General features: G+C 39.7%; 1 protein-coding gene across 1 annotated transcript in view; it reads right to left on the reverse strand.

Moving 5' to 3' along the window:
- Nucleotides 1–25948, reverse strand: part of LOC149289878 (androglobin-like) — an 82725-nt gene that overhangs the window by 7327 nt on the left and 49450 nt on the right. The window contains exons 22-29 of the mRNA XM_089490139.1: nucleotides 21888–21981; nucleotides 21392–21523; nucleotides 19935–20088; nucleotides 16549–16736; nucleotides 15536–15720; nucleotides 14755–14918; nucleotides 12355–12466; nucleotides 593–774 (exon numbers count right to left, since the gene is read on the reverse strand). Coding sequence (XP_089346265.1) covers nucleotides 593–774; nucleotides 12355–12466; nucleotides 14755–14918; nucleotides 15536–15720; nucleotides 16549–16736; nucleotides 19935–20088; nucleotides 21392–21523; nucleotides 21888–21981 — 1211 coding nt within the window. The remainder of the gene's footprint in view (nucleotides 1–592; nucleotides 775–12354; nucleotides 12467–14754; nucleotides 14919–15535; nucleotides 15721–16548; nucleotides 16737–19934; nucleotides 20089–21391; nucleotides 21524–21887; nucleotides 21982–25948) is intronic.

A 25948-nucleotide genomic window follows, 5' to 3' on the forward strand; every position in this document is an offset into this window, starting at 1 on the left:
TATCATCAAAACTGTGTTCGAGGATTGAATCTAGCCTAGATCCCCTCTGTAAGGAAACTTATTGTGCAGCAAATGTTAATGCCGGTCTTAGACTATGGGTATGTAGTTTACATTTCCGCACCACAGTTTGCTCTGATTAATGTGAAACTCTATGAAAATATAGTTTCTGGACTTGGTCCCCAGGAGAGAAATCTCAATGTGTTTTTTTTCTGGTTAAACACTTTCTAAATAAATCTGCAAAATAGACTCAAGCGTATTTTGTATGCAAATCAGCATACACATTCTTCAAATATGGTGTTAGAAAAGTGAATCAGGAAGCATACATAAGTACTAGGAAGGAAGCAGGACGTGTACTTACATACAATTTGGCAGAAGTGCTAAATACGTGTAATTTTAAAACAAATATCGATATAGAAAAAAAATCCTAAAGCACTCTGGCTCATGCAAGATTAACTGCAAAATGTCCTGTTAAATAAATAAATATTGGGTTGTATTAACTGGTAGCTAAAACTAGTGGCTTAGCAGACAGAACCGCAAAATACTCAATTAAACCCAACTCAGGAGCAATTAAAAAAAAAAATGTAAGGTTCACCTGAGATTCAGGTCTGGAAGCTGGAGCTGAATGAAGCCATTCCTTCTCCTTCTCCCTACCAGACCTTTCTTTTTCTGGCTTCTCTGTTTTGTCTTTGACTCTCTTGGACATCTTCAGAGTACTTGCCGATTTTTGACCTTCACTTCCATAATGAGTCTCAGAAGTTACCTCTTCATGTCTATCTAAATAAAATATAAGCAGGAAATAATAATGATTTTCATTGCATAGAAGGTATTATTGTATTACGGTATTATTATATCTTATAATTAGTGGGTTTTTTCAAACATTTACCCTCCCATAGCTTTAGTTTGTCTGAAGTGGCCACAAAATTGTCAGTCAAGTAAAGGGTTAAAATACATGTTTCAACTCATATAGTGCATGCAACTTCAATTTTTCTTTGTGTCAGTTTCTTTAAGTTAATTTCATTTTTACACTGTCCTTTTCTAGAGGCCAAAGAGGAGGACTAGAAAGGATCATTTGACAACGAGACCAAAGGCTGCAAAGAGACCAAATGGTGCACTGAATGGATCTTACTCACCCACTTAGGACATTTAAAGGTAGGAGAGGTTAGTGGGATTTATGTTATTATATTATGGCTTTAAAGTTACCCCCCCAACCTACAAGGCCCAGGATGGGGAATGACGTGGGATACAGGGGGCTCTATACCGCCATAACTGCATATGTATATGGCTTTCTTGGTGAACAAAACTAACTTATTATTCGGGGGCATCACCACATTTTACTTTGCATCCCACTGAAGATACAAGGTGGAATCTGCGAGTGGGAACTAACTTTCTACTGTCATTTTCAGCTCACCAGCAAATCTAGGGTTTAAGTTGCTTGCTTGCCATTCCGTAGACAAACAACGGCAGTGGAATGGGTTGTACTCAGGGCCGGCCTTTGGGGTGTGCGACCTGTGCGACCGCACAGGGCGCCACACTCCAGGAGGCGCTGCCGCGGGGTCCGCCGCGGGGGTCCGCAGCCGCCGCGGGGTCCGACGCCACCGTGGCGTTCCGCTCCCGCCAGCAGCGTACCTAGCGGGGGGGGGGGGCGGTCCGCACCGGGTGCCACTCATTAGGGGGGCACCCGGCACCCCTCCAGAGACGGACAGTAATGTCCGCCGCTGGAGGAGCAGGCTCGCAAGGGAGCGGTATCGGAGGTCTTTAACAGACCTCCGACTCCCTTGAGTGATTTTAATCAGGTTCAAGGATCTCCCTTGAACCCGGCTTAAAATCACTCAAGGGAGCCGGAGGTCTGTTAAAGACCTCCGATAGCGCTCCCTTGTGATCCGCGCGGCAACAGCTGCTGTGCGCCGGGATTTGTTGTCAGATCCCGGCGCACAACACTGAAGCCGCGCCCACCGCTGTCCGTGCCCTCTGACCCGGAAGAAGACAGAAGAACGAAGAGGAGGAAAAGGAGCTGTAAGGAGAAAAGAGGAAAGGTAGGAAAACATTCAGTGAGAGTGGATTGGTATATATGTGTGTGGATTGGTATATATGTGTGGATTGGTATATATGTGAGGATTAGTGTATATGTGTGGATTGGTATAAATGTGTGTGGATTGGTATATATATGTGTGTGGATTGGCATATATATATGTGTGTGGATTGGTATATATATGTGTGTGGATTGGTATATATATGTGTTTGGATTGGTATATATATATGTGTGTGGATTGGTATATATATATGTGTGTGGATTGGTATATATATATGTGTGTGGATTGGTATATATATATGTGTGTGGATTGGTATATATATATGTGTGTGTGTGGATTGGTATATATATGTGTGTGGATTGGTATATATATGTGTGTGGATTGGTATATATATGTGTGTGGATTGGTATATGTGTGTGGATTGGTATATATGTGTGGATTGGTATGCGTGTGGATTGGTATGCGTGTGGATTGGTATATGTGTGGATTAGTATATGTGTGGATTGGTAAATGTGTGAGAGTGATGGGTGTTATGCTGTACCATTTCCAATGTCTTTTTCATGATCTAATTATGCTCTAAAAGTACATCATAACTCCCATCACTCTATACTGTTCCATACAGAGCTGGGAGGCAGAGGCCTTGCACCCCCACCGCAGGACTCCTGAAAGGTAAGTGAACTTCAAAGAGGGAAAGGGTAGATAGTTAGGAGGGGGTAGATAGGGAGAAGGGAGTGAGACAGGGGAAAGGGGGTAGATAGGGAGAAGGGAGTGAGAAGGGGTAGATAGGGCAGAAGAGAGTGAGAGGGGGTAGATAGGGCAATCATACTCCTATCATGCCAAGTCTGCGAGTAAATCCTGGAATCTGGGTATGCCTGGGCATGATAGGAATGTGATTGCTGTTAATCATATATATATATATATATATATATATATATATATATATATATATATATAATATTATTTAATTGTTTTGTCCTATTTTGGTGTGTTACTTACTTTAAATAAAAGTGTTAGATTTTTTTATGGGGTGGGGGGGTCATATTCGGTTTTGGCCAGGTAAATGCTGCACTTTCGGTTTCAGTCCAGAATTCGTTTCGGTGCATCCCTACTACTAAGCCAGACAATGAAGTGGTAGGCCTGCACCACATCAATGTTTGGCGTAGTATATAGTGATTGGGGTTTTTTTACAAGTTTTTATTCCTTTCTTTTTTGGGGATGGGGGGGCGCCAGAGGAGTAGTCCGCACAGGGCGCCAGAACACCTAAGGCCGGCTCTGGTTGTACTGAAGAACTCAGTGTCTGTTTTGCTCTGCTAGATCTGCCCAGGTCCACTGTAAGTGCTATTACTGTGAATTATCTAGGAGTAACAACATCTCAACCATGGAGCGGTAAATCACTCACACTTACACAGCGGGGCTGCCGAGTGCTGAAATACACAGAGCGTACAAATGACTTGACTTTTGTGGCATCACTCACTACAGAGTTCCAGCCTGCCTTTGGAAGCAACATCACCATGTGCAATGCCAAGCGACGGCTAGAGTGGTGTAAAGCCCAACTCCGTATTAATGCCCATGGTTTTTGGAATGGGATGACCAACAATCTCATATAGATGTGATGGTCAGGTGCCCACATACTTTTATCAGTCTGAATCTTGGAATCATAGCCCCTTATGCATGAAAACCATTATGAAATAAATATATAATATACATTTGTTTTAGTAACAGATGAATATAGAGGATAATTATATTGCTGTAAATATATGTATACACCTTCTCTATGAAGCATTCATTCATGATGTGTGAAAAATATTGATCTATTGACCTATATACCGTATTTTTCGCTCCATAAGACGCAGTTTTTTTCCTCCCAAAGTAGGATGAAAAATCAGCCGCGTCTTATGGAGCGAAGATGCAGGCAGGGAGGGGGGGGGGCAACGATATACCGTATTGGCTCGAATATAGGCCGCACTTTTTTCCCCCACTTTAAGACTTTAAAGTGGGGGTGCGGCCTATATTCGGGGTCTAGCGCCCGACGCCCGGGACATGCAGTCCCGGGCGCCGGGCAGGCAGCGGGGTTAGGATACAGATCCCCCGCAGCGGTGCAGGGGACCTGCATCCTACTCCCCGATACGCTCAGACAGCCTCCCCTGCCAGCACTTCCCACGGGGATCGTGCGGATGCGTTTTACCTCTGCACCCCCCGCGGACTTACCGGAGCAGACTCCCGGGTGTCTTGCGGGGTCGGCGGGGGACGTCTACGCAATACAACTTCCGGTGCCGGATGTGCCGCACCGGAAGTTGTATTGCGTAGATGTCCCCCGCCGGCCCCGCAAGACACCCGGGAGTCTGCTCCGGTAAGTTGGGGAGGGGGGGGCAGAGGGGGACAGTGGCAGCGTATCTCGGGGAGGGAGGACAGTGGCAGCGTATCTCGGGGAGGGAGGACAGTGGCAGCGTATCTCGGGGAGGGAGGACAGTGGCAGCGTATCTCGGGGAGGGAGGACAGTGGCAGCGTATCTCGGGGAGGGAGGACAGTGGTAGCATATCTCGGGGGGCGGGGGGGGCAGAGTGGCAGTATGTTTTTTGGTGCTTTTTTAAAGAAAAAAATTTTCTTTAAAAAAGCACCAAACTTTTAGGGTGCGGCCTATATACGGGGGCGGCCTATATCCGAGCCAATACGGTACTCACCAAAAGTGTCCCGGACAGTCTCTGTCTCGCTTCGCCGTCCAGGGGAGGTCTTCATCTGGAGACCGCCGCCTCTGTCGCCGCCTCTCCTCTTCTCTGGTCCGTTGCGACGGCTAAGGGCGGACTGGATGGAGAGGACGGGGGGATTTGACGCAAGCGCCGTGTCACGTATGGCGCCGGCGCATGCGCAGTACGGCGCTTGTAGTCCAACTACACTTCCCATCATGTCTGACCAGCTTTTTTCTGTGCAGGCATGACGGGAGGATGATGTCCTTTTTTTATAGCCCATTTTTTAGCTCAAAATATTTTTTCCTTTTTTTTCTCCTCTAAAATCTAGGTGCGTCTTATCAGCAGGTGCGTCTTATAGAGCGAAAAATACGGTATGTTCACGAAGAATATAAGGATCTCTCTTAAATATGGTTTATGGAAAATTAGAATTCAAGGTGGGCATTCAAATGTTTTTACTGGTGCTTGTCTATGAAGCAGCCTAATTATTTTCAAGAGTTGGTGTCCTATTAAAGGGGAAGTCCCATGGAAAAATATTTGGAGACATAAAAACATTGCTACAATATACTGTATAGAGTTATGAAATGCTGCTTAATTCTTTCCTATGGGCTTTCATTGGTCTAGATGGTTGCTAAGAACCATTTACAGTACAGCTATTTACAGGCAAACTAGAACTGTTTTAAATCATAAAATATTAATTTCAATGGGATATTGGTAATAAAAACATGGTGTCAGTTCCCCTTTAAGTTGACATTAATGAAACACCAACATAAGTATATTACATGAGTATATTCTTTCTGATGTCAGTCAATTTTTTATGTTACATTCTTCTTGTTATGTCCTGTCTACCCATTGTACAGCGCTACGGAATTTGATGGCGCTATATAAAACAATGAATAATAATAATAATACTGAAAGAGGCAAAATATCACTTACATTACAGTTATTTTCAATATTAAGAAAAAACAAAAAATGCATGATATACCCAGCAGATGGCAATGTAATATTACATTTCCAAAATAATTCAACGTTAAATGTACTATGAAATTGTACCTGCAACCATTAAATAAAATTAGGTGTTCATTTAATTGCTCAGTCTAGCAATGCAGTATGAAAATGACAGATTAATTCTTACTAAAAATAAAGAATCTAAAAAAATAACAATACATATTCCTGCACTGGTCAAACTAACAACAATTTCAATTTATTTTCTGAAACGGGAACTCACTAAATAAAATATATCAATAGAAATAAAAATATTATAGGTAATTAAGAATGTAGGTTAAATACTTATCCAATACAGACTACCGTCAGAAAGGGCTGGAGACTGACATATTAATGTTGTACCATTTGGACTCATAATGAATGGTTATGAAAAGTATTGCAATAAATACTGGTTGACAAAAAAAATAGTATTCTGTCTTTTGTTAAAATTTTAAGGTGATTTTTAGTGCTAAACTTAGAACCTATTTAAAACAATTGTTGCCTTACAAAAATGACTTGTCTATCAACAATTATTTCCAAAAAGTTACATGTGTATATAAGGAACTAATGGGTGTCTAACCATCACAACAAATAAAATTAAGAAATAAATCTAGGTAAACTTGTATTGCACCCCTCTGGATCTTATAAAATGGAGATACATCGCAAAGAGTATTTGTTATTTGTGTTAGCATTTTTTTTATTGATCAATAAGTTATATTCTCAAAAATTACCTCTTTTAAAACTACCAAATGATAAAAAGGAAGAAATATAGGGGAACAGTCTCTTTCAGTATAACTTAATTAGTGTGTGTGTTATCTTTATGATTTTTGAGACACTTACTTTAAAAGAACAGAGTTGTATTGTGTTACTGTGTTAGCCATAGAAGGAGAGAATGCAAATGTGATAAATGTGGCTATCTGACGTATAATGGATTGTCGCAAAGTATCTTGCATCTTCTTGTTCCTCTGTCTTCTGTCTTGTCTGCTGCTCCAATGAGTCTTCATTCTTCATCCCCTTCTCTGTGGACAATGGGACAGGAACATAACCTCTAATGAGCAAAATGGCGGAGCTTCCAGGCACATCCTCTTCCAAGGAGCATCCTCTTCCAAGGAGCCTCCGCCATGCTTCACTGTTGTTTCCAAACACTCATTATTGTACCGCTCTGTAGCCCTTCAGTGAACAAAATGCATTCTGCTACAGCCAAATATTTCAAATTTGAACTCATAGGTCCCGAGCACCTGCTGCATTTTTTCTGCACCCCCGTTCCTGTGTTTTACTGAATAGTTGAGTCACTTAGCCTTATTTCCACATTGGAGGTCAGCTTTTTGGTCGGAAATCTTCCATGAACACCACCTTTGACCAGCCTTCTCCGGACTGTAGGTAGGTGTACCAGGGTACTTCTGTTTTCTGCCAATGCTAAGCTGAAACATCTTCCAATTTTGAAGCGTAATGTGCCTTTCATCTGCTGCAAGTTTTCTTGGCCGAACACTGTATCTATGGTCCTCAACATTGCCTGTTCCTTTGTGTGTCTTCACACAGCTTGGACAGAACATCTGAAAACCCCTGTCTCCCTTGACAATATAACTACCTTGTGTCTTGTTGGTGTGCCCTGTCTTGACATGGTCACGCCAAATATTGATTTGGTTTAGATTTTTCTACCTTGACTACTATAATTCTAATGTTAAATATAGAATTGGGAAAAACTAATGTATTTTTTATCAATAGCACACTAACATTTACAATATATCCAGCTTCTCCTATTTTAATGCATAATAGTAATAAGTAAGTAATAGACCAATCAGCAGCTTTCTCCATGCTTTAAGGAAAGCCACTGATTTTAAGTGTAAACAAAAGTCTTTCCTCTTAAATAGAAAACTTGCAAGGAGGTAAAGAATATACTTTTTTTTTTATTTTTAGTGATTCCTATACAGAGCGAAAAAAAGATTGCTATAAATTAGAAAAGCATGTAAACACAGGTAGTATACGAGTCCAAGACTATCAATTTTTAGGACACTGGAGGTCTTGAGAAAGGTTTGACAAATAATGAGGTAATAATTGTCACATGACTTGATAAAATCCTTGTGTTATATCATTCAGTTAGTCTGTTTCCTCTTCTTATCCCTGAGTTTTTGATACCAGCGGCGAACATCTAAATTTAGCCATAGATCCTATTTTGCTTAACATGTAGGAGATTGATGCTTGCAAATATTAACATATTCCACATACAAAACAAAAAACTGATCTAATACCTTTACAGTATGAAAGGGTCTAACAGACTAAAAAATGCACTGATCAAGCCAGCAGACTAGATGCACATGCTGAATGCAAACAAGCTTCCACGATGGTTTGTTAATAGAAAATATATGCAGGATTTCTGTTTTTCAATCTAAAAGCACTCCCGGGGAGAAATCCACGCATGGCAATGATTTTGTTAGCTACAGTTTATATGTGTCCATTAGCCTAATGCATCAATCAATTGTACTCCTTAGTACTGACACCAAAATAGTGATTTCATAAGGATTATTTGTAAAGCATTTGTATATAACTAGACAGGGACCAAGAACATACAATACACAATTCATTCACCCTAACAACACATTTTTCCTTCTACTTACAAATTGTATTTAAAAGTTTTATATTTGATTTATTAAATGTTATCTGTTATGTGTAATGAAATATAAAAATACACATGCGTTTCAAAACTATGCACTAAGAACAAAGCAAGTTTAATATCTTGATCTCCCTGGAAATGTTTCATGTGTTTTTACACTAATGCTTGTCATCTTGGAGGAAATTCTTCATCGGCATATCAGTCTAATGAGAATCCTAAAGGCAATTCAGATCAGAAACACAAGGCAAACATCACGCTCACCAAAAAAAGAAACTGACATTGGGAGACCCCAGCCGATAGCCCGGGATTATGATAAAACTTTCTTCTGCCTATCAGCCAAAGGAACGAAACTCATTAATTTCAGCCTTAAAGGACCGTATTAGAATACGCTGTCAGACGTCTTCGTACAGTAACGCAAGACTTCTATGACTGGACTACTAGTTACTCATGGTGACACAAATTTATTTGAAATGTGTCAACCAAGAAAAGACAATGCTTGAAACAGTCTCAATTTTTGTTTTTCATTTTCATTATATATATATATATATATATATACACATACCTATTGTCAGGAACCACTTTTTCACTGCCTGAACATCGCTTTTTCATACCTGTTGTATAGAACTCTGCTACCACTAGTGGCCACCCTCCGCCCTCTGGAGCACTCAGAACTCAATTACTGGGATCAGGTGTGCCTTGTTACCTGGGTTGAGCCCTAGTCCATACATCCAGCTGGGCCTTGTTATCTGGATTACCCTGCCTTTATGAACCTGCCCTGCCCTTCAGTCAGGGCCTTTGTATTGAAGTCTATGGACCTTCCTGCTGTGGCTCTGCACCTGTACTGTTCCTGGTTCCCTGCTTTGTGTCCTTCCAAGTGGGCTCCCTGCTTTGTGTCCTTCCAAGTGGGCTCCCTGCTTTGTGTCCTTCCAAGTGGGCTCCCTGCTTTGTGTCCTTCCAAGTGGGCTCCCTGCTTTGTGTCCTTCCAAGTGGGCTCCCTGCTTTGTGTCCTTCCAAGTGGGCTCCCTGCTTTGTGTCCTTCCAAGTGGACTCCCTGCTTTGTGTCCTTCCAAGTGGACTCCCTGCTTTGTGTCCTTCCAAGTGGACTCCCTGCTTTGTGTCCTTCCAAGTGGACTCCCTGCTTTGTGTCCTTCTGTTAGAAGAAAGCTTATGTGAACGTAAATATTATTCCTGACAAAGACATAAGAAAGCAGGGAATGTCTAGTCAATGATATATGGACGAGTTTCCGCCAACACGTCTACTCTAAGTTGTTCTATATATATATGTGCAAAGGGTCAAGTCTAGGCCATTCTTAATTATGCAGCTTAAAGAGGTGTAACTTGCTTGAAAAGTAACCAATCATAATAATGCATGCTATTAGAAGTAGATAAGATGCTATATAAACCATGTAATTCAAACATGTAATCAGACAACGCTTCGACTTTTGTGTGTTGTGTGCCTTGTCTCGATTATGCGCATGATCTAATTAAAGGAAACTCTTTCTGAGGAGAATTCGACCATTATTTCAACCAACACCTTCCAAGTGGACTCCCTGCTTTGTGTCTTTCCAATCGGGCTGTGTGCCTTTCGTACCCTTCCAAGCAGGCTGTGTGCCTTTCGTACCCTTCCAAGTGGGCTCCCTGCTTTGTGTCTTTCCAATCGGGCTGTGTGCCTTTCGTACCCTTCCAAGCGGCCTGTGTGCCTTTCGTACCCTTCCAAGTGGGCTCCCTGTCAAAAGACTTATTACCGGTATTTATTTTGCCATACGTCCGGTTTCTTGCTTAGACTGTATTACCCTTATTTGCTGGTCCTGTTATATACATAAAATACACTGCATTACCTGGATTTCTGCTTGTGGTGTCTTTGTTTGCATAATCATGCACCGTGGGTTACATACTGAACCCCAAGTATCCCCTGCGCATGGGCTCCTACCTGACCTGATCACCCGTGTCCTGACACATATAGTGAGCATTTAGTGCATCCTAGCCAGGGCCGGCCCAAGGCAAAATGCCGCCTGGGGCAAATTTTAAAATGCCGCCCCCCCCTTATGTACCCTTCCTCTCCCTCTGTCCCTTCCGCCCCCCCCCCCTTATCTACCCTTCCTCTCCCTCCGTCCCTGCTGCCCCCCCTTCTTGCACTTACCTTTCAGCAGTCCTGCGGCGAGTCTCCCTGTTCGGTCTCGGTGCCGGCTTGTAATGCTGAGTGCTGGAAATCTTCCGGCACTCAGCATTACAAGCCAGCACCGAGACCGAACAGGGAGATTCGCCGCAGAGGAGAGAGCGAGGGGCGCCGAGCGGGTACTGACAGCGGCACCCCTTTCCTCTCTCTTTCGCTTTAAAAAAAAAAAAGGGCTTGGGGCGGCGAAGTGCCGCCCCTTCAAGAGTGCCGCCTGGAGCGGTTGCCCCACTCGGCTCCATTGTCGGGCCGGTTCTGATCCTAGCACATATGAGCTTAATTTGTCTTTTCTATTTGTGTGGTTACTAGTGCTTCTACTAAAGCTTCTGTTAGGGCCTTTGAAGAAGGACATCAGTTGAAACAATTATTTTAGTAATGTCAATGGGTCTTAGTGAAGCAATTGAAGTAGAGGTTTTTCTCCTGGGCGCTAAAAAACTTGAATATTTCTAAGAGGCAGTACAAGACATTTTAATTTCAATGCCTGGGCTTGACATGGGATGTCCAAAAATTGTAGCTTGTTTGCAGCCCTAATCTAGAATGGGACTGGTCCCCTTTAACAAGACTTTTTAGGAAAATATTAATCAGTCATATGATATAGGAGTGAAAGACTTAACAGAACTAAAAAACATACTAAAAATAAATCTTCTGTTACAAGAACAACTCCCTAGGTCGCCAATATGCAATAGCTACAGTATTTAAAACTCAGTGTTACATCTCTCACATTTTGTTTCATTATCACTTAAGCCATTATTTTTACCATTTAATTTATACTTCAAACATAGTACATGTTTCTGCAGGTTTGGTTAAAAATATTAAGCGCTCATAATGTGTCTCGCCGGATAGTTATAAAAAGGTCTTTGTGTCCATTAACAAATATTAACAAAAGCCTATACAATGCTCTAAAATCATGTGTAAAGTGTCAGGCATTTGCAAACATAATTAAATTTCATGTATTCTTGTTAGAATATCCCCCCCGTTAGACAATGATTTTTCTCGAAGAAACTGGAAAAGATTCTAAAATGTTTATGGACGTGATTAAATCTTCAGTGGAAAGATGCAGTGACATAGGTTACTAATGATTTTGTATAAATCAAAGCGTATGTGCAATAAAGGGGGCTCATTTCAAAAAAGGCAAATGATTTAAAAAAAAAAAACATTGTTTTTTTTAGGTATCTAAACCCAGAGTATTTCGGCTACACTGACTTTGCCACAAAGAATGAGCAGTATGTTAATCACTATAGCATAAGGAACATCCTATATATTGTACTGACAGTTATAGTAGAGGAGCTCAGTGAGCCTATTGTGGACCTCCACCTTGTGACCTTTTGGGCACAATGAGCACCCAGCTAAATCCACTTCACTGCTCTCAGCTGTCACAAGGTGACTACATGACCTCCATTGGGCCCCCAGAGCCATATTATTATTATTATTTATTGTTTTATATAGCGCCATGAAATTCCATAGCACTGTACAATAGGTAGACAGGACATAACAATTAGTATGTAACATAACAAATTGACTTACAGAGACAACAGGTGAGGAGGGCCCTGCTCAAACGAGCTTACAATCTAGAAGATCTTTCTCACTGGCCCATGATCCCCAGTGCTCACAAAATGTGGGACAGCTCGGCAAGATAGTGCTTAAAATAGTGACTGTAAGGGGACAGTTGGAAGATATGCTATTCTGTGCTGCTGAGCTAACCAATGCCCAGACTAACGGAACATTTTGCCATTTTGTTTATTTTGGCTAATCCTTTCCTGTTTACATGATAGCGCTTTTTATAAAAGTATATTTTTCTAATATCCATATAATAATGATGGTAAATAACCTTCAAGAGTGTCATGGTTACGTAAAGTATTAATGCAAACATACCTTTAGATTCTTGTTTCTCCACTTCCTTTAGACTTTCAACAAAGGCCAGCTGAGCTTCTGTGAGTTGCCAGCTTTTATACAATACGGTTGCTTGTATTATGTATTTGTGTGCCTGCATGGACACAGTTATAGGTATTATTAAATGTTATTTAACATATACAATAATTCAATATATATATACCGTATTTGCTCGATTATAAGATGAGGTTTTTTTCAGAGCAAATGCTCTGAAAAATACCCCTCGTCTTATAATCGGGGTCGTCTTATAATCAGACCTCAAATAGGTCTGACTATGAGACGACTAAGATCCAGATCCCCCGCAGCTGCAGGGGACCTGGATCCTCCTGTCTCCCCCCCTTACCGGTGCGGGGAATTCTCTCTGACAGTCGAGGAAGGTCTGCGCGATGGACGCAGACAACCCCTGCTGCTAGCCACACCTCCTTCCGGCTGCAGCGTAAGTTGTCTACGCGAATCGCGTAGACATCTACACGCTGCCCCGGCTGCATGACAGGGGAGTCAGAAACACCGGTAAGTTTGGGGGGGGGGGGGCGGGGGAGTGTTAAATGGGGGGCATAAGGCATTTCTGGAGGCAGTGTTCTATGAAATGCCTTTTAACCCCCTTAATGCCACTCTGCCTCCAGAAATGCCTTTTTAACTCTCTATACGGCACTCTGCCTCCTGAAATGCCTTAAACCTCCCTATATGCCACTCTGCCCTTTAGTATGCCTTTTAACCCCCTTAATGCCAGAGTGGCACATAGGGGGTCAAAAGGCATATCATGGGGCACAGTGGCATATAGGGGGTATAAGGCATTTCTGGGGCAGCTGTACATAACTGGGGAGGCAGGTTGGAAAATAGAACGAAATAAAACCAAAATATTTTTCTCAATCATAGCTTTTATTAAAAAAAATAGTTTACATGAATTAACATTTACTGGTAAAACTTTTTTTCCCTATAGGGTCGTCTTATATTCAGGCTTTTTCTTTTTTTCCTAAATTAATATTCAGATTTGGGGGGTCGTCTTATAATCGAGCAAATACGGTGTATATATATATATATATATATATACACACACACACACATCTACACTTATGAATATCAGCTTTCCCAGATTTTATTAAACTATAAAGTATAAATGAAAGTTACAGTATATAGTTTTGTTCATGAGTATCATTGAGAAAACAAGTGATGTTATCAATACCACATACCTTTCTTTAAAATTCTAAGAAGCATATTACACACAAGCAATCTGGTCATTAAAAAGGTCTCCTTTCTTTCAGTCAATGTGTGAAGACTGAATTATATTATGCCAATTAATTTCAAGGTTCATATTAGATTTCACAAGCCATTACTGTGTCAAGTCAGCTTCACAAGCAGGGCAATGACAAATCAATAACAGGCATGAAAAACCTTTAACTTTAATTAACTACCTAATATTGTTTCTCCGGGAAATATGATAATACAAGCTAAATGCTATTAAAATTGTGGAAATGCCAAACGAATGAAGTATCAGACAGGTCAGCTAAAAGGTTCTAAGGCAAACTCTTGAAAATGTACATATTTTTACCCGCATAAGCTTTGTTAATAAACTTGATTTTTTTTTTTTTAAGGAGCCATCATGCACAGTTTTAATTTTTACAAATCAGTGGCATATCCAGCGCAAAGAATAGTCTGTACTATGGCTCTAGATCCTGGATAAAGTACCTTCCAACTTAAAAGGGCTGGGCCAAGCACAGTATACCATATGTTTGTGGCAACCGTAGGCCATCAGCGTCTAGCTGGCTGCCAGTTAAAGACCATTGAGGTGCTGGGAGGCTGAAGAAAATATAGAGCTGTGAAGGTGGATGAAAACTGTGGAGGCAAGGAAACATATATTTCTGTACTGATGTGTGTATGTTTGAATACTGAAAAGTAATACGGATTGCATCGGTAAAGGCAATGTATTTTTAGTTGTATAGCTCACATTCTGCAGTGTAGTTGTAACAACAATTTTGAATGATCAGATAAGTGTTGTATACTTTTTGAGTAAACATTGCAATTTTATGCCTATTAGGGAAGCAAGATTGTCATCATGTAGTCAATTGGATATTTAATTGATTATTTTACTACTGGAAGTTGTAAAATGCGAAGTATTGCATGAATACTGCATTTTAACGATTCTGGAACCCACACTGGATAAAGAAAGTACCTATAGCTCACATTAAATATCTTTGGTACACTGCAATCTTAGCTGGATATGGATATGTGATGGATATGTAATGACATTACTGGAAGAAGTCAAAAGGTTCTGCACAATTTTGCCCAAACTCCTTAGGAAAATACAGTGGGGAGGTGCATTGCAAGTAAGATTCCTATAATGTAAATTCAACCCTTAATATAAGCATTACAATGAACACTCACTGGCTGAGGTGATGGTGTTTTCTGTTCGATGCTTTCGTTTTCTCCTGCGGGTGGAACATCTGATACGCTTCCTGGTCTTGCTGAAGTCTTGCTGTTTTTGTGACTTCCTGCAGAACTGTGTCTTCCTTTCTTTGGGCTGCTTACCAGTACCTGGCTTTTGGTCGCTGTTTAAAATGATAATGGGAATTATTCAAAAATATAATAAACAGGTAAATCAAAGAAGGGTGAAGTTGGCTGAAAAGTTGGGATGCTGAGAGCACACAATAAAATGGGTACTGAAGGTGTTGGAGACAGCGAATGATTGCACTTGTGTTAGCTTTGCTCACAGCTGATGTGTATGTGTATTCTAAGGAGCCTAACATGTATGTAAGATGCCAGTAATTGATTGACAGACAGATACATATAAGACAACAGAAAAAAAAAAAAAAAAAATAGAAGCCATGGCTCTTTGTGGTATCTCCAGCTGTTACAGGACAAGCACATTGAATGTTTTTCTCAATTCCTTGTGTATTTTATTACTTATTTGAAGACCTGTTGATGTATATCCACAGTCGTGTAATTTTAATTTTAATGAGCCAAAAGCAAAGCAGGTTTCCAATGACAAGCAAAATTGTAATGGGGTCAAAAGGAAATAGTACTGAATAAGAACAAGATGGGGGGGTGACAGCTGTAATGTGCAAAACAAACATTGGTCATATGTTCTCAAAAACATAAATCCAACTCTTATTTATTTTAACAATGTACAATTGGCCAAATAGATATGAAAATAAGAAATACTTACAATGAGAGCTTGATGGCCTTTCATTGGGTAAAAAACAGAAGGATGGAATGACTGCTTGACCTTTCCCAGTAGCGCTTATAACTTCCTCATCATTATCTAGGATCTGGATCTTAATGAATGCATCTCCTTTGGAACTCTGTACTTGCACTGTTGCAATGTGGTCTGTGGCTGCTTTCACAGAGTACCTTCATCACAAAACCCAGAAAAAAACCACATCATTAGCGAGAGACCATTGTTTGCACTGGCAAACTTCTCAGAGATCCCAAACATTTCATTTAATAGTAAAATACATCATGATAAGAAGTTTGTCTTATGTAATACAAAATACAATTATTAGCAGAAGGTTCACACGTAATAGCCCAGTTTAGTGAAATTGCTAATAACTAAAGTAATTGGCTCAATAATTTTTTATATCATAACAGCTTTTGTTTATGTAATACAGAAATCCATTTATTAGCAGAAGGTTTGCTCATAACAGCTCAGTTCTGTAAATAATCCAAACAGTATATATGCCGTTTCTGAACAAGGATTGTGATTAGGTATACAATGTTAGCATAACTTTAAAAAAAACAACACTTTGGGCCTCTGTGCATAAACCAATTTAGGGACCCTTTCTGGGAAAGGAGGGCCCATGGGGAGAAGGAATTTTAAGCCATGGAGACAGGCACAGACCTTCTGAGACAGTTGTCACCTTGACTGCAAAGTGACTTAGGACTCCTTTGGACCCAGGCTTAATTAAATCTGTACATCCTGTAGTTTCTCCATAGACAGGTGCCTGATGTATTTTGGAAGTCATTACCAGGGATATCAAAGCATGCTGGTCATTTGTATAGACTAATAGAGCTACAGTAGTTGGTGATTACAGATTTTCCAAGCAAAATACTACATTTTGCAATGTAGTCATTTTGGTTGAAAAAAAGACCGCCAAGTTCAACCTTGCCGTTGATCCAGCAGAAGGCAAAAAGGGAGAAAAATCCTAGCAATCTGATTTCTCACTGGTTCTTAAGGCTTACCTGAAAATAAGATCCTTTTTGTTGGGAATGTAGTAATCTCTGATTTCTCTTATGGAAAAGGAGTTGTTAACAGGTTCACGAGAGAGTGCTGGAAGAGGGTTACAGTCACCAATTAGTCGAAGTCTCCACTTTCCAGATGGGACAGCAAATTCACCGGTATAGGCTTCTGCAATAAATGTATATCCCTTCTGGAAAATATAAACAGTAAATCAAAATATATATGCTTCCTTCACAAGAGTAAGAGTAAGAAAAGTAAATGTGTAATTTTATTATTAAGTATAATATGGTACATTGTCAAAAGCTACTGTTTGCACATAAATTCAGGCATTACATCCCACAGTTTGTATACATAAGAGGTTAGAAAAAGCTACTGTGCAATGAAATGTATGTATCTCCAGACGCGTGGTGGAGATAAGGCGACTTTGGAGATATTGAGGTTAAGAATATCGGTCGCAGCTGGTTAAGTAACGGGTCAAACATAATTTCCTACCTAAAGGATTTACTGCAGAGACTTGGTGATTGTGTTTGTGTTACCAAGAGAAGCATAAATAAATGTATGATTTCCATTATAGCAAACAGTTAAGATTAGGGTCAGCTTCGGCAGTATAAAAACCACATTATTCCGTCAAAACTTCTTAAACATAATGATTAATTCCAGATACTTTTTCTCTGCGAGATTTGAAAAAAGATATTCTCCTAAGCTGAAACCAATGATGCGATGCCCAAATGTCACACAACGGTTACAAGATGCATTTAATGAGATTGTGGACTGGAGATAAGACAACACTCCTACTCTTTTAACTGTATTGGACATCTACAGTCAGTGTTATAGGGTTTATTGCTATAGTAAAGTAATGGCATTCTACTCTGGCCAGGTGTTGGCAGGGATGTTAGGACTGGAGGCAGGGCTGTGGTGGGCAGCTTCAGAGCACCATGAGATGACCACATGGGAGCTGCAATGGAGGTCTGTGAGCTATTGATTTTATGGGTCCCTGGTTTGCTGTGGAGTTAGGATGACTCCCCCAACAGGCCCATGATCCCTACTTCCTACAGAAGCAGGACAGCGGGGTAGTATCCAAAACATTGGACTGTCCAGTGAAAAATGGGATGTTTTGGGAGATTTGCTGTCAGTATTTTGGACTATGCTAAGCAATATCAGAGAAATAAAGCCTGCAGTGAAACTGCCAAAAGCAACCGTGCATTTTATCCTACTGCAGTTAATCACAACTCTGATTTTGAGTTTTGTTTGCCTTATGCATTCTCATTCTTCGATTGCCTTTACTGCTATGCCTCTGATGAGAATAGTATGCATTATATACGTCCACACAGTGTATAAAGAATGTTGTGTATATCACAGAGCATACATTTTAAAATAGGCAGGAGAACATAATGCAGTCCATGATTTTTTATATTTACTGTTCGGTGCATACAATATGAATAGGAACTTGGAATTTCTTTTAAAAAATAGAAAATAAAGATTTGCAAGAAATGTTATATACAGGCATTAACCATGTTCCTGATATAGAAACGTTAGCCAAAAGGGGGTTAATTTCTTGTTTAAACTACCAGGAGGAAAACTGAAAATGTAAGGACAAAATAAATGTTTCCTAATTGACTTAACTGCTTTATTTTACTGATATGACAGGCTTGGTCTGATTGTGCTATAATGGTATTACTGTGTTAACACTTGATACAACTTGAAAATAGCGTTGAAGCTATTCAGAGATATGTCAGAATTACAGAAATGTCAAAATGAATTATTTACTAGACCTCTTCATAAAGGTTTATAATTCCTTTAAGTCCTGTAATATTTTTTTTTCTCTGATTACGTTCATTAACGTTCCATTTTTCTTTCTGTAACCTTATGGTTCTGTTTTCTCACTTCCAGAATTACATTATGTTCCGTATTACTCCACAGAGGATTTACCCAGGTTGGATTATAGGTCACATCTTTACGGTCTCCTTCTTTCTCTCTTATTCTTAATTTGAATCCAATATTAAAAGAATGTATTAATGGCACAAAGAAAAGCATGTGCATTTTACATTTTAATTTATTGACGAAAATAATGAATCATCTTTTTTTTAATACTTTATATTCATCAGAATATCACCGGTGCCGGGAATTCTGATCTCTGACAGCCGGGGAAGGTCTGCGCGATGGACGCAGACAACCCGCGCTGCTAGCCACACCTCCTTCCAGCTGCAGCGTAAGTTGTCTACGCGAATCGCGTAGACATCTACACGCTGCCCCGGCTACACACCGGGGACTCAGAAGCACCGGTAAGTGGGGCGGGGGCAGGAGGATCCAGGTCCCTTGCAGCTGCGGGGGATCTGGATCTTAGTCGTCTCATTGTCCGACCTATTTAAGGTCTGATTATAAGACGACCCCGATTATAAGACGAGGGGTATTTTTCCGAGCATTTGCTCTGAAAAAAAACCTTGTTTTATAATCGAGCAAATATGGTAAAACATATGTCTTTATTCTCACTTGTGAGTAATATGCAATATTGTCGCATTTTACCTAGATATCATTGACAGTCATGGCTTTATATGAGGCTTAGTAAACAAGTATGTTAAAAGAAACACCGACCCTAACAAATAAACCACTTACTTTCAAACATTTTTTTAGGAAATGCATGTATATATTTATAATATATATTTATGCTAAATTTGGTCTAGTTTTGTTATGATCCTTAGGATTCAGGTGTCCTGTCACGTACATGTCCTGGATTCAGCGATCATAGCATCATAAGATTAATGGTATTTTGATAATTTACAGCCGGTTATAGTTATATGAGAGCCACCGCTGAAACCCAATGCATACTGAATTGTTTGCAATTTTGGGAAGCTCTTTTCATTCTTGGTAGCATCGCTACTATTGCTTGTGGAAACCTATCTAGGAAATAATATGGAATAGAATAGTCACTCTTGCACACATGGTAATGTGTATTCTAAACCATAATTAGTTGTTTTTTTTATATAATGCTGAATTAAGATTCAAAGTTGAACTGTAAATATTACCTATGTGTTCCATTTTTGAAGTTTTAATACCTCGTTACACAAGTATCTGTGATTTCATGATTTCGTGAAGAACCAGCTTTCACAAATGTTCAGCATCCCACTAGATTCTTATGGGGATTGCTCCACTCGCTATTTGTAGAAAACATACAGTAACTCCCTATACTTGTCACATCTAGAGACTTTGGATGTCCTGAATGCGTAAGTGACTCTATCTCTTTTTCTATGATGGCTCGATGAAAAACAACATTTTAAAGGTCATACTGGATAATAAAAATAGTCACATGTGTGTAAAACTATTTTTAGAACTCGGTTATGGCAAATCAAGGTTAAGTTAATAGTTTATAACAATAGTTCTCAGCACTTACCTTGTTCTTAGTGTAAATGTGTGGCGCGACTTTGTTGAAGACCCATGGAATTTCCTCTAGTGTATCATTATTTATGACGTGAAGAGCGCAGACTGGAAGAGTGGAGTATACCTTGGGCACTATGAGCATGTCTTCTGGCATGTGGAACACTTCTCTAAAAGAGTTAAAGATTTATCTCAAAGCATAATTTAAAAATATTTCAGCAATCATTGATGTGTGCATATGGCACCTTGCTTATACATTACTGAGTTGAAAAAACACAAATACATGAATAAATGGTTCACTAAGATCGTCATTGTGAAAAATGCCTAGGTGGGTTGGGTTGGGTTGGAATTCACAAAGAGCCACTCAGCTATTCTCAAAATTGAATAAAAAGGAATGTTATTTAAATACCCACGCCCGCATCACAATATATAGAAGAACAGATGCAAAAACCTGGGTTTAAGGTTGCTTACTAATCAGAGAGCAACTAGCATGTTCTCTCCTTGCATTTGTAGTGGATGGAATAAGTGCTTACTGTTATTATTAGGGTTACCAAAAAGTATTGCCATCTTGTAAATGCATATGCAAACCCTCTCAAAAGAAACATTTTGGTTGCACACTCTTGATTACAGTAGAGTCAAGTAAGCAAACAGTTCCTTGTTAGAGGATCCATTTTATTTTGTATAAAATGTAAATAACAGAGATATTAAAAATCACAGGGGAAAAATATTAACTACCGCCCACACCTCTTAGACCCTTAAGTAAGGATGAAGAGGTCTACGCATGCAGCCATTGAGTGCCAGGAGGTTGGACCCTCTTGGCACTCAAAAGGTACCACCTGTGGGGAAAAAGTGCTTATTGTTGTCAACAAAGTCCTAAGCCTTTACCTTTCCTCCAATGAAAGCACAAAATGAATGTTACAAAAAGTCAGAACCTTAACAAAAAAACAAGATAGAAAAAATGTTTACTTAAAAAAAATGCCTCCTCCATCCACTTGGGCCAAATTTGAAGACCATCAATGTATAGTGATAGGTGTTGTGCTGTGCCTCAGTATATAGTGATAGGTGTTATGCTGTACCACCGTCAAGGTCTGCCTCAGTATTTAGTGATAGGTGTTATGCTGTACCCCTGTCAATGGTATGCAGTTTTTCCCAATAATAAAAAAAAAATAAAAAAAAAAATATATATTGATCCTTTATGCAGCCCGGAGCCCCCGCTCATGATTCGCTCATAATTAATTTTTGCGGTGAGAATTTCACTTTTAGAATAGACCATGGAGTCAAAAGGGTTGGAAATATATAGCTCCACCCCCTTGCAATGTGATTTTTTTTTTTCAGCTCCACCAACTTTATATGGACTGTAGAAGCATATTGTGCGCACAAAATTTTGGCTCTGGGAAAAATTTTGCACAACAGAAATTTTCGGCGCACATCACCCAAGAAAAATTAGAGGGAACATTGGTTGCTGGTAATTACCTGAAAACCACAAACCAAGAGTTAGAAGGATGATCGGAATAAGAAACCATGTAATCGGCAAATGAAATCCTGTAGCGTTCATCTTCATAGCAGGCATACTCATGGGACGAAGGACTTTGTTTAAACAAATATCTAAAACAAAGAAATGTTTTGACTTATTCTTTTACTCTCATACATCCACTAAAGATGCAATATACGTGTTGCTTCAATGTTATATGTAAAACAAACACATTTTTGATTTTCTATTCTGCACCAGCCGTTTTGATGAGATTTCCATAACATCATTTATAATAAACATAATCATATTAAATGTTCATCTCTGCAGGTTCTACACATGCTCTGTCCCCAGTTTAGCTGCTTAATCTAAACAACACCTTTATCGCCGGGCTGTTTTTTAAATTTGACATATTTGAAAACAGTATGTGGCACATGTGTTGTATAGCTTATCCCTAGAAGCCAGCAAATCGATCTATTAAATTAGCATTAGTAGTTTTACCTTAACAATTTAATACCGTGCTGCTGAGCATTGGGTTCAAGCAAAGCCCATACTTTGTCCAAGGTAGCTTTAACTCGAGTGTTTTCTTTGGTGCCTAAGAATCCAATAAAACATATATCCAATTTGTAAGTACAGATTATTATTATTATTATTATCTTTTATTTATATTACTCTTAATACAATACATATATTCAAGGTGTATGACAAGACAAGACTAAGACAAACCGATACATTAGGTGGAGAGAACTCTGCTCGCAAATTTACAGATTATATGCTATACGGTAATGTTAAAATTGCCAAATTCTGGATTAAGGTTTCTATTGAAGATGCTGTTTCCCTTAGACAAAACACTACTTGCACTCTCTAGCATGATCAAAAGAGCCTTTTCACTTTCTATGGCAACTACCTATCAGACATGACGTATTTGCTATTATGTTCCTGGCGAAAAATATAAATGTGGCAAAATTTTACAATATTAAAGATTTATTCCTGCAAATGATCCGGGAATTTGGTAGAAGAACTGATTTAAAAATGCTGTATTTAAGAAAAGTAGGTAGAACAGGACCTTTAAGGCATTGATGGGAAATCACTAAATAACATTTAATTAAACGTCCCTACGTACATTTTAGGATCTGTCATATATTTTAGGCTCAACACTACAACACATGTAACTGAAAGTGGACAGCACTTGAATTGCAAAGTCAGTCAAATCTGAAGGATCTTGAAGCTATGTGGAAATGAGTATCACAACATCATGGGAAGATTAAAAACACTAAGGTGGTGTCAGGGTCCATCCAGGCTGCGGACCTGCATATCTCTGTTTTTCCCTGCCTTGCCTCATTTCCCATGTTTTGCTGTGGTCCACTCCTGGATTTCCGTATGCTCTGTCCTGAACCTCTGATTCTTTGAATCCAGTCAGTTCTTTGCTTCAGCTCTGTTTCCTTTATAAGGTGTATCCCACCCGTTTGTTCTGTTTGTCTCAGTCTGCAGTCTAAAGGTTTGTCCTTCTCGGTTCTGTGTTTGGATTCAATGTTTTGTTTATCAGTACTTTCGTATGCAGGGATTAGCGTTAGGACCCACCATCATTGGAGTACTTTGGCGTAGTGGTGGGCTAAGCATACTATGGCCATAAGATGTGACGGAATCTCCAATTGTTATCTCATAGTTCCAGGCTAGTTCCTGTATTCATGTTTGTCTGTCTCTTATGTACCTCTGCCATCCTTCCCTGTATCATCTGAGGATTTCGGTTCCTCTCTCCTCTCCCCATGTCCCAGTTAAGATGTCCTATCCTTGCTTAAAGGACAAGCGTCCGAGGATTCTGGCTCCTCACTCCTTCTCTTGTGTTCCTTGCCTTGTTCCCTGTCCTTTGTTGTGCCCTGTATCATGTATGTCTTGTATGGTTATGTTCCTTGCTCGGTCTCCCTGTTCCTTGCTCTGTGCTCCTTGCTCTGTCCTTGCTTGCTAAGTTTCTGTTGATACTCTGCTTAGCTTCCATACTCCCAGCCTGCAGCACCCTGTCATGAGTCTAGTGCTATGTCTCATGCCTGCTCCAGGGTGCCTGCAGGATATCTCCAAGTTTAGTTCGGATTTCCACATCCAGTCAAGTTTGGTTCTGCCTTGTTCTGGACATCATCAGCTGCTATGTCAGGGCGCTGGTATGTGGCTGCTCAACACCTGGGTGAGTGCGGTCGCCCCCCACCAGGCCCTGTCCTGAGTCTCCGCTCCTGCACCGTAACTCCTTAACACAATTTTTGGGCGCGCTGGGTCTTTACAGTCGTCTGTATGGACCCGGTTCCTGACAGGTGCGTAGTATATTGTTATAACAATGAGTATACAAGATTGTACTTTGGACTAATCATTCATTGGATATGCTTTCATATTAATTTGCCCTCAACAGCCACCGCACTGCTGCACAGTCAACCTCACATCTTATGTGAACAAGTGAAGAAGTTGCCATCCTATATAACTACCACACCTAGGAACCTCCCAAGTCTGGTGGAAAAGCACTGCTTCTCTTGTTCATTATAGGAGATGATGGAAGGGGATATAAGTAGGTGAGCCAAGGAGGCAGGGCACAGGTAGGGAACATGAGTGGAGAGTGGGTGCACACAAACGTCGCTCCCCCACTTGGAGAATAAACATATGGAACAGGAGGTTCTCAGGCATGATGAGTACCAAATAGTCCATGCATCAATAATAAATGTTGTTTTGCAAATGCTTAACAGTTTTTCTATAAGAACATCCAAAACCACACATTTCTAAGATACTGTGATTTAGTGATATGCTAACACTAATATGTGAATGTTAAGGAACATGAAATCCTGGGAAACATGCTTTCTAAAAATGTACCGTCACGCCCAACCACAAAAGCAAATTCCACAAAATTAGATCAACAAGTCCAAGAAAAAACCATGTAAAATGGTTGCATGCACCTATCTTGTAATGTAGTCAATTGCATTTAACCATACTTGGAAACTTCTCAGGGTAGGCTACCAAGAACTCTCCATCTTCTGGGTGAATGGTTTTCTGAGGAGATGGGACTAGCCATCTATGGAGGCAATTCTGGCTGTGCAGGGGCTAGCTGTGTGTAGGTTCGGGCTAGCTACATGCAGGGATGGGGCTAGTCCTAGAAAGTCTTACGAAGGCAGAGAGTAGGAGGGGAGTAGTTGTGGCCAAACACCACTAACTTACCCACAGGAAGAGGAAAGGGACCTAGAGACCTACACCGACACTTTGGGGTCAAACCCTGTGAGTTCCTCCATATGCTTATAATGTATTAAAACGAAACAGAAAAACAAACAAAAAAAGAGTAGATGCTACACTCAAGACATTTACCTAAATGGCTTGACATCATCCTAAGCTAGAAAATACTGGTTTAGTAACTAGTTCAGTTTTGGATTCCAAATAATAGTTGCTAATTAAAAGGCATCCACTAATACTAGGTTTGTCATTTGTGTAATTGCTATTAAGCCTTGAGATGTAGTTGACGTTTTACAAAAAAATCTGTCAACATCTCATTATTAGGAGAGTTATGTAAAATTATGCAAGGTATATATATTTATATAATGGAAGATTTTAAGCACCAGCCTCATTACTAGAGAATTACTGAAGCTTAGAGCATGACACTTATAATTAGAAAACTTGTCATCCCAGATGGTTACAAACACATTTGCTGCAGTTAAGACAATGCTTATTAAAAATGTTTAAGTTTACCCAGTGCAACTGGAGTTTATAGTCTTTTAAGCATTTAGTTAGATGAAACATTGTAACTATAAACTCAAATATTAAGGCAGCAAGACAACAAAAACAACATTGCCTATATGTTGTGTTAATATTTTTCAAATAGTTTTATATTCAAAATAGTTTTAATAATGCATTTCACCGTGTAGTGCATTACAACCTTACTTCTTGTTTTCTGTAACAGTTATATAGTATATTATAAAAAGTAATTGTTGCAATGCACACAACACCTGAGAAGGTTAACAGGCAGGTCTATTCACCAGAATGTGAGATGGCAAAAATGTGAAGGGGCCATTCATGTCATTGGAGGATGCAATACATCCTCTATCCACTTGGGGCCACTAGTGCACAGCAATATACATTCACACTTCCTCTATCCAGCAGCCATTCTAGAATTACTAAATTCACTAATTTTACTTTTTTTGCCTCTATTTTTTTATGTAAATCAAACCTTGTTCAAAATAAAAAAAAATTTGGATGCATTTTTCTGAGGCTTTGCATGTGTTGACTTCAGTTGATGTTTTCATACTATCTCAGTAGGTGTGATGTTTTTTTGCATGCCTATGCAGGAAGAAAATAGTCTCCCACCTCTAATACCTACCAGAAATCCTCATGTATCCTCAAGTAGCAGCTAAGCCCAGTTCAGCGAATACTAGATACTATATTTTCACCTGGAAATTATTTATTTAGCAAAACCATTTCTTATGGTTTTGCTGTTTTACATACCTATTACTGAATAAAAATAGCCTCATTTGACTTCCAGTGGCAGAAATTTAGTCCTCTGCATTGATTTTTTTTTTCCTTCAGTGTAAACTACTTTT

Source organism: Sceloporus occidentalis, unplaced genomic scaffold (assembly GCF_023333645.1).
Source record: "Sceloporus occidentalis isolate IW3139 unplaced genomic scaffold, rSceOcc1.0.p SCAF_42, whole genome shotgun sequence".
NCBI classification, from domain to species: domain Eukaryota; kingdom Metazoa; phylum Chordata; class Lepidosauria; order Squamata; family Phrynosomatidae; genus Sceloporus; species Sceloporus occidentalis.